Consider the following 15,571-nt stretch of genomic DNA (forward strand, 5'->3'; position numbering starts at 1 on the left):
TTATTAGCAATTAATTTTTATTGCCCAAATTACTAATAGTCTCATTAGCCCCTCGTGTTAAGCTAAATAAGCTTGTGTTACGAGTGGGCTCACCGCAATAGTCGAGCGGCGGTGGGATTCGAACCCGCGTTCCTTGAATCTCGAGTTGGCCACTCTGACCCCTTCACCGTTCGGCTATCGTGGCTATAAAAATTAATACATTACCTACATTTTATGCATAACATAGAACCTACATTGAAGTTTGAATTGAAGCAATGTCTCAACGTTCAATCAATGTTGTTTATAAACGTTCTTCTTCTTCTTAGTCGGGCACTCTTGTCTGAGTGGTCGTGGTTGCACTGACGTGGTACACGGTGGGGTGATGACATCTCCGAGGGTAGCTCTCCTGGTGATGTGCTTCCATTTCTGACGGTTAGAGGCGTCGCGAGTACACTGGACCATGGTGGACTCAGTGGCTTACAAGTTCATTTTTAAATCTTCGCCAGCCCACTGCTGGCTATGGCCAGTCTTCCCTCAATAAGCGCAATTTTACCACATCCTCTTTTACATTAAATCAAAAATTACTCAGCAACTTTTGATTCACATAAAACCACGTACAAAGATGTAGTTACATTGCGATACAATAATCTTAAATAATGTCATTACAGCAACAATACAACTCACTCTGCGTCATGTTGAACATGGCTGCGAAAAAACATGGAGATGAAAGCAAAAGTAAAATCTTAAAGGCTCGTAGTAAGGGTTACCGCAGACTACAGACTTTGTTTTTTTATTCAAGCTTTAATGCCATATAATTGGTACATAAAGCGAACTTAATGCCAAAGGCATTCACTGGGGGTATACCTTCGGGCTGAGCAGAAAAAATCGTCTTTAGACTTTTTAGTCGATAGTTTGGTCGACTTTTGATTTGTATGAGGAATCGGCCGATACTAAATCGGTGTAATGAGTACTTTCATATATTTTCTTTAGGTAAGTAGACCTTTGAAAAGCACTTTGGCACTGTTACACGTCTGGACCCTACGATTATAATATAATCAAATCAAAGGGATAGCGAAATAAAATAAAATCATTTTATTCAGTACTTAGGTCTTTTCCAGGGCACTTATACATGCCCCAAATATAATTACCCCTATCTCCACTTCGGGACAACATGGGGTGGTGCTGAGAAGAAGTGGCGGAAGAAAATCAGTCCCCATGTCAGTCCTTTTCAGTTAATAGTTACAGGAAATACAATAAACAAGAATTGCGTAATAAGTCTGAGCTTGGCAGGTAAAGTCCACGCACTCTTGCTATTTAAATACCTAATCGTTTACTTCATATAGTATCCTTTTATAGGCCAGTGAAGTGAAGAAGATTCTGATTAACAATCCGTTTACTGACAGCCAGAAAAAGTCTGCAGTCTGCGGGTACCCTTACAACTATTTGTGCCAGGGGACAGTCAGACGCAAAAATGTCGTCCAACACGTTTGTAAATGAAGCTCATAATGTTTTGTGACTTTCTTTTAATAAACGCTTGATTTATTTGACTGGCCTATGGTGGTCTATAACTGCGAATTCGATATCTTTAAAGTAGAATTTTTGGCTTAGTTTTAAAGTAACTTTTAAACTGCTTTAGGTATTTGTCTCAGTGATTTTTACCAATCATAATAACTTTATGATAATAAATTAATAATAACTTAAACTCTCTATAACGTCACTCGATTTAACGAATAACTCTTTATAACGTCACAATTTCTTGACTTTGTTGGTTTACCTTGTTTCTATTTGCTCTACCATGTCACTCTATACAACGATATCTCTTTATAACGTCAAAAAATGCACAGTCCCTTGAGTGTATTTATAAAGAGTTTACACTGTATTTACAAATTATACAGATTGTTTTTTCGCCGTTGTTTGGTGGACCGACGATCTAGTGAGGGTCGCGGGAAGCACCGGGATGCGGACAACGCAGGACCGGTCGTTGTTGAAATTTTTGGGAGAGGTATTTGTCCAGCTGTGGACATTGTTTGGCTAAAACGAACAAATTAACTCACAAATAGGTAGGCCTATACTAAAGTCACTGTAATCAATTTACTCGCAAATAAGGTCCATAAAAGGAAGAAACGACACGTTGTGAGGCGTGTTAGGTTCAATCTAAATATACTTATGTATATGTCAACGTGAAATTGTGAACTCTGTCAGTTTATAATATAACGCGTTAGATTGTAAAGTAACAGTGGGTTAGGTTAGGTTAGATTGTAATTTTACTACGTCAGATTATAACCTGACGGAATTCACAATTTTACGGTGACTTATATAACTTAAAAATGACTGACTGACTGACATAGTGATCTATCAACGCACAGCCCAAACCACTGGACGGATCTTGCTGAAATTTTACGAAACTCCACCCCTGAGGGGGTATAACGGGATCCACGCGTACGAAGTCGCGGGCGGCCGCTAATTCAAATCATATAACTGAACTCAAATATTTACACATTATTTTTCTCAACTGTACTATAAGTGTTGTTTTTATAACTTGCGTATTACATACTTTATTTCTCGTGTGGTATTATTATAATAGATCCAAAGCTTAGGAGTTATGAGACTGTGACCACCTCGACTTGCTTTCGACTTTTTCCGTTTGTATTAAGTTATTATGTTAGCAAAAGTGGTGGTTACAATAACGATATTTAAACGTTTACTATGTAAACTAAGTGGCTGTGTTTAACTGTTTATCTTTGAGTGAGATCGACTTTATTCGAAGCACGTTTTATGATTTGTATTCGTTTTTAATTTTAATCTCATTCCACTTGGTTATCTTGATGAATTGCAGAATACACACTAATATTATAAATGCGAAAATATCTCTGTTCATTTTTTCAGTAGATTGTGTGATTGGTGACATATCGAAATACACGCGGCAAAACGGGGCAGAAGCTATGATAAAATAACTCATTTTAGTACCTAAAAAAAAATCCTTGGACATTTTACACTACGCTTCTAGTCCCAAACTAAGCAAAGCTTGTACTATGGGTACTAGACAACAGATATAAACATACTTGAATTACTTTTTTTTTAATATATGCGTATGCGTATTATACATAACAACACCCATCATATAAATTAAAATTCATCATATCAATTTCTGCTCGGCCAGGATTTGAAGCCGGGACCTCTTGGCATTATAGTAGTCCGTTCGGAACCACTACACTAAATGGCCGACGAAGACGACCTGAAGGGATCATAGCCAGTTCCTTTCTATTTGAGAATTCCTAATGAAGCTCGCTTCCACCTTCGGTCTGATCATTACTTTCTATCTCGTGAGATACATGCCAAGATCTTCCTCTTTGTAATAATAAAAACAGTGGTATTGTTTTAAGGTAGGGTTCTCACAAATCGCAAATGGACATTTTGAACTCCATACCACCTAATTGAAAAAAAAGTGCCTGCACCATACCCCTAATCACATACTTAAGACGTCATTCAGTTTTGCCCCTAGTGGGCAATGAATATGCATATATTCTATCTTCTATTAACTTAAAGGTAACTGACATAGTGATCTATCAACGCATAGCGAAAATCACTGGACGGATCGGGCTGAAATTTGGCATGCAGGTAGATGTTATGACGTAGGCATCCGCTAAGAAAAGATTTTACGAAACTCCACCCCTAAGGGGGGTAAAACGGGATCCACGCGTACGAAGTCGCGGGCGGCCGCTAGTGATGCAATAATTTTAATTATAGTATGTAAAATCGACGCAATAGGCCGTCGACCTCTTGCCTAACTATACCTATGATACGCGGATGTGAAGACTTCAATACTTATTTGGGTTAGTTCTAAAGTCAAAGCAATAAGTTCTAAATTCGAATGGAAGGGTAAATCGTGACTGTACTCCATTGATATCAATGAATGTTGCCGATTTTATGGCGGGATGATGAAATTAAAGTGGTTTGTTGGTGAATGAAATGAAAAGTAAGTTTAAAAGATACTGGGCAGAGGGTTGGTTAGTAGGTACACAAAGAAAGCCTGTAGCCATTTAAAGATTTGAAGTAGGTATATTTACACTTTGTAAATCAATTTTTGTATATGAAATTCAATTTTTGTAGAGGATTGTGTGGAGGAGCCTCATAGTCCAGCAGTGTACTGTAAAGGGCTGTTGATGATGATGATGATGATGACTCTTCCCTATGCAGGTGAACAACAGGTCTCCCCAACCCTTCTTCTTGCCCTTACCTCTTTAACCTATATAAGCCCAGAACTATTTAGGTCCCAGATTTTTATGTAATTTGGTATATTTACTCTATATAGGCCCCTAATCATGAACCACGATGAGTTTTTGGATTTCAGTACTTGGAACTATTTTTTTTCAGTTAGTCGAAAACGACCGCCTGGGCATATATGAGACTAGAATATAGATGTTCGTGGTATAATGTATTTTCAAATATGTAATAGTCGTATTCCTCATAGAATTAGTTCACAAATATGAACAGATTATAGAAAATAGTGTATAGTAATAATATTTGGTTTATTTAGGAACTTGAATAATAATAGGTACAGTTAGTACAATTTAGGCTACAAAACATTTTTCATGGAGATATACCGCACTTACTGCATTTCTTCACAGTAATGTTTTTGCATACTGCATAACTTCTACGAATCTCACCGGTGAGGATCAAATGCTCAGCATCATACCTCCTTACACTTAGTGGTATATTAGACGGCACTGGGCGTGTTGAAGGTCCAGGCTGAGTTCAAGGAGATCCATATTTTGGAAGCAAATTTCTAGCAATTTACCTTCGAAACTCCAGAGTTATTATTGACGGTGACATCAATCAACTATGTGAGAATACTGTTAACCGTTTTTTTCCTTCTCATCAATAACTCTGCCATAATAGCGAAATCACCTGGAGCATTTGTAATCACTTTAGAGATTCGAAGGTAAAGTGCTAGAAATTTGCTTCTAACAAATGGATCTCTTCGAACTCAGCCTGGACCTTCAACACGCACAATGCCCTCTAATATACCACTAAAAGGCGGTATGTGTGCTTAGCATTTGACCCTCACCGGTCAGATTCGTAGAAATTGTGCAGTATGCAAAAACAAAAAAGTGTTTTGCAGCATTTCATGGCTAAATTTTACTAACTGTGTAATTATACAAGTTCCTAAATTAACCAAATATCATCATTTTACTCTATTTGCCATAATTTGATGAAATTATAAACTAATTATATAATAAACACTACTTTTATTTGAAATACTTTATACTACGAAAACCTACATTCTGGTCTCATATTGATACACCTTGGAAATATATTCATTTCATTATTTCAATCGCAATAATCGTTCAAAACAGAATACATAAAAGAATACTTACAGTTTTGTGAGACTGGGTGCACTAATTTCAACAACAAAAAAATGTTTGAAGTTCAATGTCTAATTCGAAAAAAACTGGAGGCGAATGAACTTATTAAATGTTATATTTGACTAGGAAGTTCTTTCAAGATTATATTTATGGCATTAAAACAGAAAACAAACGTACAGTTTTTTTTTTAATTAGCATCGCAAGAGAACATGTACCATTGAGTCGTTTTCGTGCCTCTGGGCATATATGGGTTAAAATTTCATCTTCTAATACTCGTGTGTTGTCGATGACTTGCTAATGACAATAGGTAAAGACTCTAGGAAAGTCTTTGAAGTCTAATGACATAAACTCTTACGCATGCTGATAATAATGTAATAGGCTAAGTGAAGTAAATTGACTGTAGGCATTTTATTGAAGGCATGCGAATGGGGCTAGTTCTCTAGGGCTTTTAACAAGGGGCAGGAAAATTATCTATATTTACTTAAACTGGGTGACATGGATGGAATATGCTCTACTTCTGCACGCGACTTTACCTACATAAAATGATCCGTCATAGAAATTCTTACTAAAAGTATAGATGAATTTTATATTACCATGGTCCAGTTCGTTTAAGTAAAAAGAAAGAAAGAAATATTTATTACAACGGTAGGCATGACATGTGGTGCCTGCCGTTGTAATAAATTTAAAAACAATTTAAAACAGTAGGTACCATGGATGCAATAAATTAGTATTGAGTAGCAAAAGAAATAGTTGAGTGAACTGTGTCACCTAGCAATTACGATGTCCATTGCAAAAGGACTCAGCATAGTATGTCGTGAGCCACGGTGAGGAAGGCCTTGGCTTTTCAGCATCTTGATGGCGTTTTTCAGCTTGCCCCAAGTAAAAACGTCCAAATAATAAGTATTTATTTACCTAATTGCTTTCTCAACGTCTGTTTTAGTACGTTATAGGAAATCATATAAAAAATTCAATAATCACAGAAAAGTGCTCGAGCCGGAAATCGTAGTGTGGGCAGGCCTCCCACTAGGTGGACCGACGATCTGGTGAAGATCGCGGGAGGTGCCTAGGTCTATAGGTGGTCTTTCGAAATCCTTGAGGGAGGCCTTTGTCCAGCAGTGGACGTCTTTCGGCTGAAACAAACGAACGAATCTTTAAAATCATCATAGACTTTAAGCGTTGGGAATACGGTTCAACCTGTCCCTTGCACTTCGTTGAATTGAATCATTATCACAAAAGATACTTAAACCAAATTAGTAGCAATAGTTCTCTCATTACAAACACACACTCGTAACATAAGTAAGGGAAAACACGAACAATGGTGTTATCACACTTAAATAATATTACGATGATTTTAAAGAAGAAAAAATTTAACCATGAATTTCGATGGTTACAATAGGCTAAAGAAAATAATACTAACACTCTCCCATGGCTTCACCATTGTTTGAGTAAATTAACTTTCATTTAGATGAACAAAAAGATTTTAATTAATGGTGTAATGAAAAATTGTGTCAATGTTTGGTTAGAATGATGATCCCGTCGTAAAAAGTTATTGGCGATTGTGAAACAAATTGGCTTACAAAATGCCTATGTTTTCATCCATTTGACAGATTGCATCTAAGAAGGACTGGTGAGATGAACAGAGACCACGTTTCAGCAAACGTACCTTAGGATGATCCTCTGATCGAGGGACTGATAACCTCATAAAATTAACGGCAGGGGCTAAATGAAAGATATTTAATTTTCTCTACACTAAATATTAAGAAGCTGAGTTGCACCATCCTACTTTAACTTTAACAAACGTCAAAATTCTATCAAATTCTTTACATGAACACCGGTTATTGTTATTATTACGGTTAAAGGAAGTTGGTGCAACTCAGCCTAAAGAGGAAAGATTTGATATTAGTAGGCACCGAAACTACTGAATCGTTTTGTAAAATTCTTTCACCATTAAAATATAACTCTTTGGCACCTAGCTCGCGATGGTGGCCGTTAGGGCAGAAAAGTTCTCGAGTGGCGACCACGGGCTGGAAGACGTAGTACTTAAACTAGGTAGTCTGACGATCTGGTGAAGTCGCGGGAAAAGCCTGGATGCGGGCAGCGCAGGACCGGTCATTATAGAAATCCTTGGAGGCCTTTGTCCAGCAATGGACATCATTTGGCTGAAATGACGAATGAACAAGGATATGTACATAATAAACCATAACCTACCCTTTTTAAGAAAGCGGGGATTCCAAAAGCACCACGGTAGATGCCATTGAAAGTGAGATGAACGAAAAAAACGAAAGTCGCATGCTGTGCAACACAGCGCTCGTGTTAACGGTGAGTTTCAAAAATTTGCTCATATTGCGCCATTGGGTCCGTTTACACTGTACGATTTATCGTTACGTTTCACGCTTATGGAACTCAATAATTCCCAAGAATATCATTTATTCTCAAGAAAGATATGTGTTACTTAGGCCCGATTCGACCAAACCTTTATCCGAGATTAACTCCTGGTAGGTATAACTGGCACGACAGTTTCAGTATGGGAAATATGTCAAAACTGACGATTTATTCGGAGATTAGTACTTACTCTTGTTTGGTCGAATCCACCCTTATCTATCTATATAAATAAAAATGAAATGCTGTTCGTTAGTGTTTAGTAGTGTTCGGTAGTGATTAAAACTCGAGAACTGATGGGCCGATTGAGCTGATTTTGGTTTTAAAATGTTTGTCGTAGTCCAGGGTAGGTCTAAACGGTGAGCAAATACGCGCGCGATATTGTTTTTCTGTGACAGACAAAATTCCACGCGGGCGAAGCCGCGGGCGGAAAGCTATTATAAACAAAAATATATAAAAAGTACATATTGTCACTAACATTACTATGAGGTCTCACAGTGCTCGTGGACGCACACGGTGACAAACCAATTACAGAGCTCTATTCAACGTTGTGCGTTCGATTTGCTGCTTTACACAAAACAAGCATCGTTTGTAAATACGGACGTTAAAAATTTCACTGTTCATGAAACACACATCTGTCAAACTTGGAATTGGTCACGTCATTTGACTGACAGTTAAATTAAGAAACATCTAAAAATGTAGTCGGGTGTAAAGGTTCCATAACGGTCTGCTGTCATCTTCATTCACATCTAACTTTCGATATCGATCGATTATGTGTTACTATTCATCTCTTTCGTCCACAATACGAAAATATACTCTCATCTCTTTTTAGCACCAACAATATATCACGAGCCAAATAATTGTTTCATAGCGAAACTTTCTTCCAAACATTTTCAACGACCATTTGAAATTGGATAAAGTGTTATTTAATATGGTATAAGTGACCATAAACAATATCTTTGAACTGTATCAAAATGGTTACGTTTTCGTGGGTAGTTTGACAGAAATGCGTGATTTATGTGTCTATTTGTTACTGTAACGGCTCGTTTCCACGATAATCCAGTTTTATGGGATCCAACAATGCAGGATCCCCCAAAATTATACTGCCGACTGACTGACATAGTGATCTATCAACGCACACCCCAAACCACTGGACGGATCGGGATGAAATTTGGCATGCATAGATGTTATGACGAAGGCATCCGCTAAGAAAGGATTTTACGAAACTCCACCCCTAAGGGGGTAAAGCGGGATCCACGCGTACGAAGTCGCGGGCAGCACTTGTGTGCTTGAAATGCAAACCTTTGCGGGACACTGCAAACGGGACGTAAGTGTGAACTTTAGCATTAAAATACGTATGCTACTGAATAGTATCCTGCAAAAAGGAGTTCCCGTAAAAACCTGGATGTCTTCGAGGGAACAAGTCCTAAGATTGAAAATCTGTTCGCAGCTAAAGGCATTTTGGACTGTCTTCTAGATATTGCTATTCCAGGGCTACATTTGGAAATACGATAGCTAAAAAGCTATAAAAATCTGTGGTTGAGGATTCCGGGTGAAGTTTACTTCTACTTTCGGGCTTATCATCGCTTTCCATCAGGTGAGATGCAGGCCAACTAGGTTCCCCGTTTCGGTAAATAAATCACATAGGTATAATCTCCACAATAACGTTTGCCTTGACCAACATACATAGGACTACCCTATGAGCCAACTTGACCTTCCCTGTATAAACTTGACCTTCACTGGTTGGGTTTTTGTTAGCGGTCAAGCTTCAGATACTTCGTACACAGCAGTTGCAGCGGTGGGAACGAGAGGTGGGAATAGTCCCGTACTCTGTGAACCACTGGGTCAACCGTCATATTATCAAAGTATAAATATTTAATGCAGTACAATCTTCAATAATAAGCATTCAATTAATTCACCTCTATTTGGCTAGGATAGATTACAAATGACCAAAGAAATCATGTCCGGCTTTTAAGTCAGACATGGATAAACCAATAATCCTGTCAATTTGTAACTCGATTCGAAATGCCCATCAAAATAAGACCTCAATCCATTATAAAGTGACCCATTAACTAAGGCAGTAAACGTTTGGGACAACTTATTTTTCCTGATTGGTTTTCATTGACAAATTGTAGATCCTGGCCACACAGAAGCAAAACTATAGATTGAAAAAGAAGTGAGAATAGTCCTCAAAAGTAAATTACGATTAATACTTAGAGCTTTCAATTATGTTTCACAAATCTGTTTTAATTTCTTTCGGTAAAATCATTGGCTAATCAAATTACCACATTATACTTGTCAAAAAAACACTATCATACTCGCCAAGTCATACAAAACCCATTATAAAACGCGATATCATAATAACGAGCGTAATCCAAAGAAATATACCATTAAAATTTCTTTTGAAAAAATGTTAACGACCGTTACATAAACCTGAGAATCGGATGCTTTTTCAGAATGGGAACCAGTTATTTTAGCTGCCAATTTCTATTTACTCATATTATCTTGTCGAACTAGTTTTTATTTACGTACATACAACCAGGTGGATGTCTAGTTGTGTAATTGAATTAATGAGTTATTTCGCCTGTTCTATTAATAAATGCAAATTTTCCAAAATTATACTTATATCTTTATATGTATCTATTATTAACTTCAAGTGAAAGCGATTTGTCTAATTATAATTAAAGTGATAAATTTACATAATGTTGCAACTTGAGGCTAATTTAAGCAAAAGTTAATGACCTATGTATAAATATTAGTCTAATACAAAGAAGTTTATATTTGCTTTGAAAGCTCCTTTTTACTCTAAAAAGCTTTGATGAAAATTAATTACAAAAATTCAAAATTTCACAGGTGATGTGACAAAAATAATTTCAAATGAGCCGTGAATAAAGTTTTATGTTGAATAAGCATGAATTATTTTCAATTTTCCAAAACTTAAATGTTGAATAATTTTAAAAACTTAATGAGGATTTTTAATTTTATTATTAGCTTGATTTATTGGTTTAGCTAAATAAAACTAAACGAACCTGCTACCAAAGGATTAATAATCACGCTTCTTTAGTAAAAGCTCATTGACTGAGCTCTATGATTTCAAATTAGAAAATTATCATTACCATAAATTCCGCTAAAAAATTTAATATTATGTCTATGTCCTCAAAATCATACCTAATCTGTGTCCCTACACACGATCGAATATTTGTCAAAACGAACCTATTTACATAAACATTAGGGTCTAAACTGACTCGGATTTTATCTTAACCTAGATGAACCGCCCGCCGTATGAGCATAACATAGAATGCGGTGGGGGGGGATCCGATAAAACTGTATGGCATGCCCGCTACCACGCCAAACATAACTTGACATCACTCGATGTCAGAAAAACAATAATTCGGCCAGTGAGAAAAAGTTTTTAAATTCAAAAAAGATGAAGATCACTTTCGTTTTCGCCCTCGCCGTTCTGGCTTGCGCGTACGCAGATGACAGTGACAGGACCCTGGAGACGGCCATCAATTTCGTCAAGGACTGCAGAGGGGACTACACCCTATGTGTTAAGGTTCATAATTCAATTATTAAGTGAAAGTGTAACAGTGAATGGAACGTGTTTCAGTGTGTGCGGTATCGAGTTCCGAGGACTTTAATTTCACTCGTTTCTGAGATAACTTTTAGCATTTATTTTAACTTTTGTAAACATAACCAAACTCTTTAGATTCTAATTCGAACTCATCTCAATCCATATTCAAAATGATTCTAAACTTAAATTCAAAATTCTAATTCCAAAATTCGAATTTCCAGGAGAAACTGTTAAGGATCGTTGACAACCTGAGAGCGTCTCGCAGCATCACCATCGCCGAAGGCATTGTCTTCAAGGGTGACCCTGACAAGAGGGCTAAGAAGCTCGATGCCCTCCCTGTGGACGAGTCAGCCAGAGACCTGGAGGTCAACTACAGGCTCATGGATGGAGTCGTCAGTCTCTTCGAGACCCACGCCTTGGAGGTCAAGATGAACCAGGCCGATAAGGAGACCCTGCAGAGGTCTCTCGATGAAGGTAGGCTATCTTTTAATTATCAATTAATAAATTAGCAAGCGAATACGTTTTGTTTGCGGCGTTAATCCGATAATTTTATTGATGCTCCTGCAGATAACGCAAGTAAATTATTATTTATTACAAAATATCTTATGAACAACGATGTTAATGAATTAAGTTTCAATTTGAGTAATGTTTGTGTATGATTTTAACTTTCAAATTAATTATTGACTTGCTATTCATTGTATTTCTCGTAAATTGCATCATTGGAATCGTAATTTTGTGTAGATCTTATAAATGGTACACAATATCGGTTCAATGAATCCTTGGATCAATTTTATTAATAATTTTGAAAATTATGCAATCCATGAATCGCATAAATTATTATCACTTCCCATCTTAAAAATACATTTTTATCTATATAGCGAATATCAAAAGTGTTTTATAAATTACCCAAGTTTATCAACTTAAATAAGATATTTTACTTTAAAAGCTATGAAAGTGATTTATTTTCTGCAAATAAGCTAGCTCTTTAAAAGCGCTTTTGCAGGGTTAGAAAGCTCCAAAAAATTCGCATTTCATGAATGTTTTTGTATTTCAGGCCGTGGCAAGAAGAAGAACAGCGGCATGGGCGGTATCATCGGTCTTCTCGGCGCCAAGATCCTCCTCGGAAAGCTGTTCATCGTCAAGCTCATCGCCCTCAAAGCTCTCGCCACCGCCAAGATTGCCTTAGTCCTGGCCGTCATCCTCTTCGTGGCCTGGTGCCTCAAACACGACACCGCGAAGACCACCTACGAAGTGGTTCCCCATGCTCACCACCACGAATCTCACCACCCTGTCCACGTAGAACACGTCTCCCATGACGTCGGCCATGGCCATGGTGGTGGTGGCTACTCCAGCTACGGCTCTGACTGGAACAAGAACCTCGATGAGGCCCAAAACCTGGCCTACAGTGCCTACTCCCACAATAAGTAGATAGACCAAATGGGCATAGCCGAATTTAACCTCTGTTGTACAAAGACTTATTTATTTTATTTATTATTAATTTATTGCCATTATCTTTAATAAACGAATTGAATTTACGGTGTTGTTTTATTGCTAGATACAGTAGTCATATGTCACAGTAAACGAAAGGTTATGAACTATCAAATAATAATAAATTGTGTAGTCGTATTTTTATTGAAACCCAAACTGATAAATTAACAACATAACAGACGATAATTTGTCTAAATCAGTACAAACTGCTATACTTATGTTGTACGACACGCAAAATTGCCTTAAATCACTAAAAACCTTCATGATTCTTCATAAGTTAGTAAATTAACGATATACCTCTCTATAATCGATAAAAAAGTGGTGAGAAAACTGTAAATTGACTGACACTTCACAAGATTACAAAGAATGATTTATGACAAGTGAACCTTAAAAACGAAAGTTACAAAGTGTACGTAATGACATATCGATCTTGTATGATCGTATACATTATTACTTACAAAGAAAGCGAAATCTTTATGGTATCTTTAAAGATCAGACGCAATCGGTGCTCATTTGGCCGAAGGCACAGCTATTTTGTAAACAACTCCATTATTTTTCACTTTCTTTTATTTAATAGCTAATAAAATTGATTAAAAGCCGTATTTTACCGATCACCAGTTCCGGACATGTCGCTAAGTCCGGTTTGGGGCTCTCTAATATGCATATTTATGTATGTTCCACATTTTTATATCACTATATGATTATTAGGCGTCAAGAGAGATTTCTTACATACCGGACCACTATTCGTTAACAGTCCAAAACTGGTTTTAAGCAGATTTCATTAAAGGCTCCACTTTCTATATGGGTTTCTCGAGATTTCGACTAATTTCGTCTCCATTGAGAGTGAAGGTACTCAGCTGACCGCAGTAATTAACAATTACCTTATTCAGTTTCGAAATTCAAATGTTTACTTTAAATTCTTTAACAACACTGCTTAATTTAAAAAAACAAACATCAACTGTTGAATCACAAGGTGAATGTAATGCTTTTAATTTTATAACTGGCTGTAAAACAAAACACAATCCTCCTTTATGAACGCAACACAGATAAAAAAGTTTAAGCAAATGATTACTTAACCGAACTTTTTTTTTAAGTTCTTAATGGCCAGTTGTTTAGCGATTAATCTGTAATCAAATTAGATGGAAACACGTCTATAGAACAAAAGACACTCTATATCGATCAGAGATAAGTATGATTTACGTCCAAGCGATTTGAACGATCCAGCTGATAGCATCAGGGACTTAGCTTTCGCTATGACAAAGAGAAATCATAAAATACATTGTTAATGTCACTCTAGAATTGCTGACATTTTGTGTGAAATGGTTGATTTATCCAGAAAATTGATAATAGTTTTGTGTACATACACATGGCTGCTAACCCATTAGGTGACAATCTATATTTCTATACTAATATTATAAATGCGAAAGTAACTCTGTCTGTCTGTCTTTCACGCTAAAACCACTGAACCTATTTTGATGAAATTTGGCATAGAGATAGTTTGAGTCCCGGGAAAGGACATAGTATAGTTTTTATCCCGGTTTTTGAAACAGGGACGTGCGCGATAAAGTTTTTCTGTGAGAGACAAACTTCCACGCGGGCGAAGCCGCGGGCGGAAAGCTAGTAGAGTAATAAACGGACTTACGAGTATGTTAGTTAAAATGAATTTATATATTCGTACTATTATAATAATACTCACCTTCTTTTTATTATTAGGTATTATTCATGAATTGCGCCTTGCTGATTTCAAACTTTCGATTTCAAAGTACGATAACTTTTCTCCACAATATAACATAGCTACGAGTATAGTATATTATTCTAAAGAGGTTCTCAACCTCGCTACTTATAATCAACTCCTATTATTAAATAATAATACAAAATTATACTGTTACAACAAGAAATGAAGTTTAAACAGACATCTGACACCTCAAAACAAAGCTTTAGAAAAGATAATGATACGCTGGTGATATTAAGGTTTTTTAAATTACACTTATTGTTATTGAGTGAAATTGCCCTTGTAGCTATTACCGAATTAAATTCGAAGTACGAGATATTTTGCTCTCACTGACTCTGTGGTCTAGTAGTAAGAACACCTGCTTCAGACCCAGAGGTCCCGGGTTCTATTCCCACTGGGGCAGATTTTTCTGTTCGATTTGGTTAGTGGTAGAGCCTGGCTAGCTACCACTATTTTATCTAAGTCTGTCGTCATAACGACAATATTCATTTTGATTATGGTGACAGGCTAAGATAAAATGGTCGCATTGTTCTGTTCCGGTAATTAGAGGTAGGTAAGTACGGGACTATTCCCACCTCTCGTTCCCACCGCTGCAACTTCTGTGCAGCCAGGATCTACAGCTTGACCGCCATAAAAAACCCAGCCAATGAAGGTCAAGTTTGTCCCGGGGGAAAGTTAAACTGTCATTGGACCCGCAACGAAATTAATCAGAAGAACATAGGAGGAGTTCGAAGTTAAGATTCGACTTACCTCGGTAGTTAGGGGTAAGTACCCAGTTCCTCTGTGGTTGAGGATTCTGGGTGAAGCTCGATTCCACCTTCGGCATAATCATCACTTTCTATCAGTTGAGATTCAGGCCAAGAGCTTCCTGACCTAGCTTGACCACTTAATACTTTGTTACTTCTGCATAGTCATTACGGTAAGTAGGCAATAAAGTGATTTTCCACATGAATCAATTCCAGTCCAGTTTCTTACAGCTAGTAAAAACTAAGACAGCATAATTACACTCATCCAAACGTAACCTATTTGTATTGAAGATGGATCGGCTTTATT

General features: G+C 37.0%; 1 protein-coding gene across 1 annotated transcript; it reads left to right on the plus strand.

The window, feature by feature from the left end:
• The first annotated feature begins 11,084 nt into the window (after positions 1–11,084).
• LOC114364924 (uncharacterized) lies at positions 11,085–12,833 on the plus strand. The gene is made up of 3 exons (XM_028321280.1): positions 11,085–11,280; positions 11,520–11,772; positions 12,353–12,833. Exons 1-3 carry the CDS (start codon positions 11,152–11,154, stop codon positions 12,724–12,726), a joined length of 756 nt encoding a protein of 251 aa, XP_028177081.1. The 5' UTR covers positions 11,085–11,151; the 3' UTR covers positions 12,727–12,833.
• The last annotated feature ends 2,738 nt before the right edge of the window (positions 12,834–15,571 follow it).

This window comes from Ostrinia furnacalis, unplaced genomic scaffold, assembly GCF_004193835.3.
Source record: "Ostrinia furnacalis isolate ACB-3 unplaced genomic scaffold, ASM419383v2 OfSCF7492, whole genome shotgun sequence".
Taxonomy (NCBI): Eukaryota; Metazoa; Arthropoda; class Insecta; order Lepidoptera; family Crambidae; genus Ostrinia; species Ostrinia furnacalis.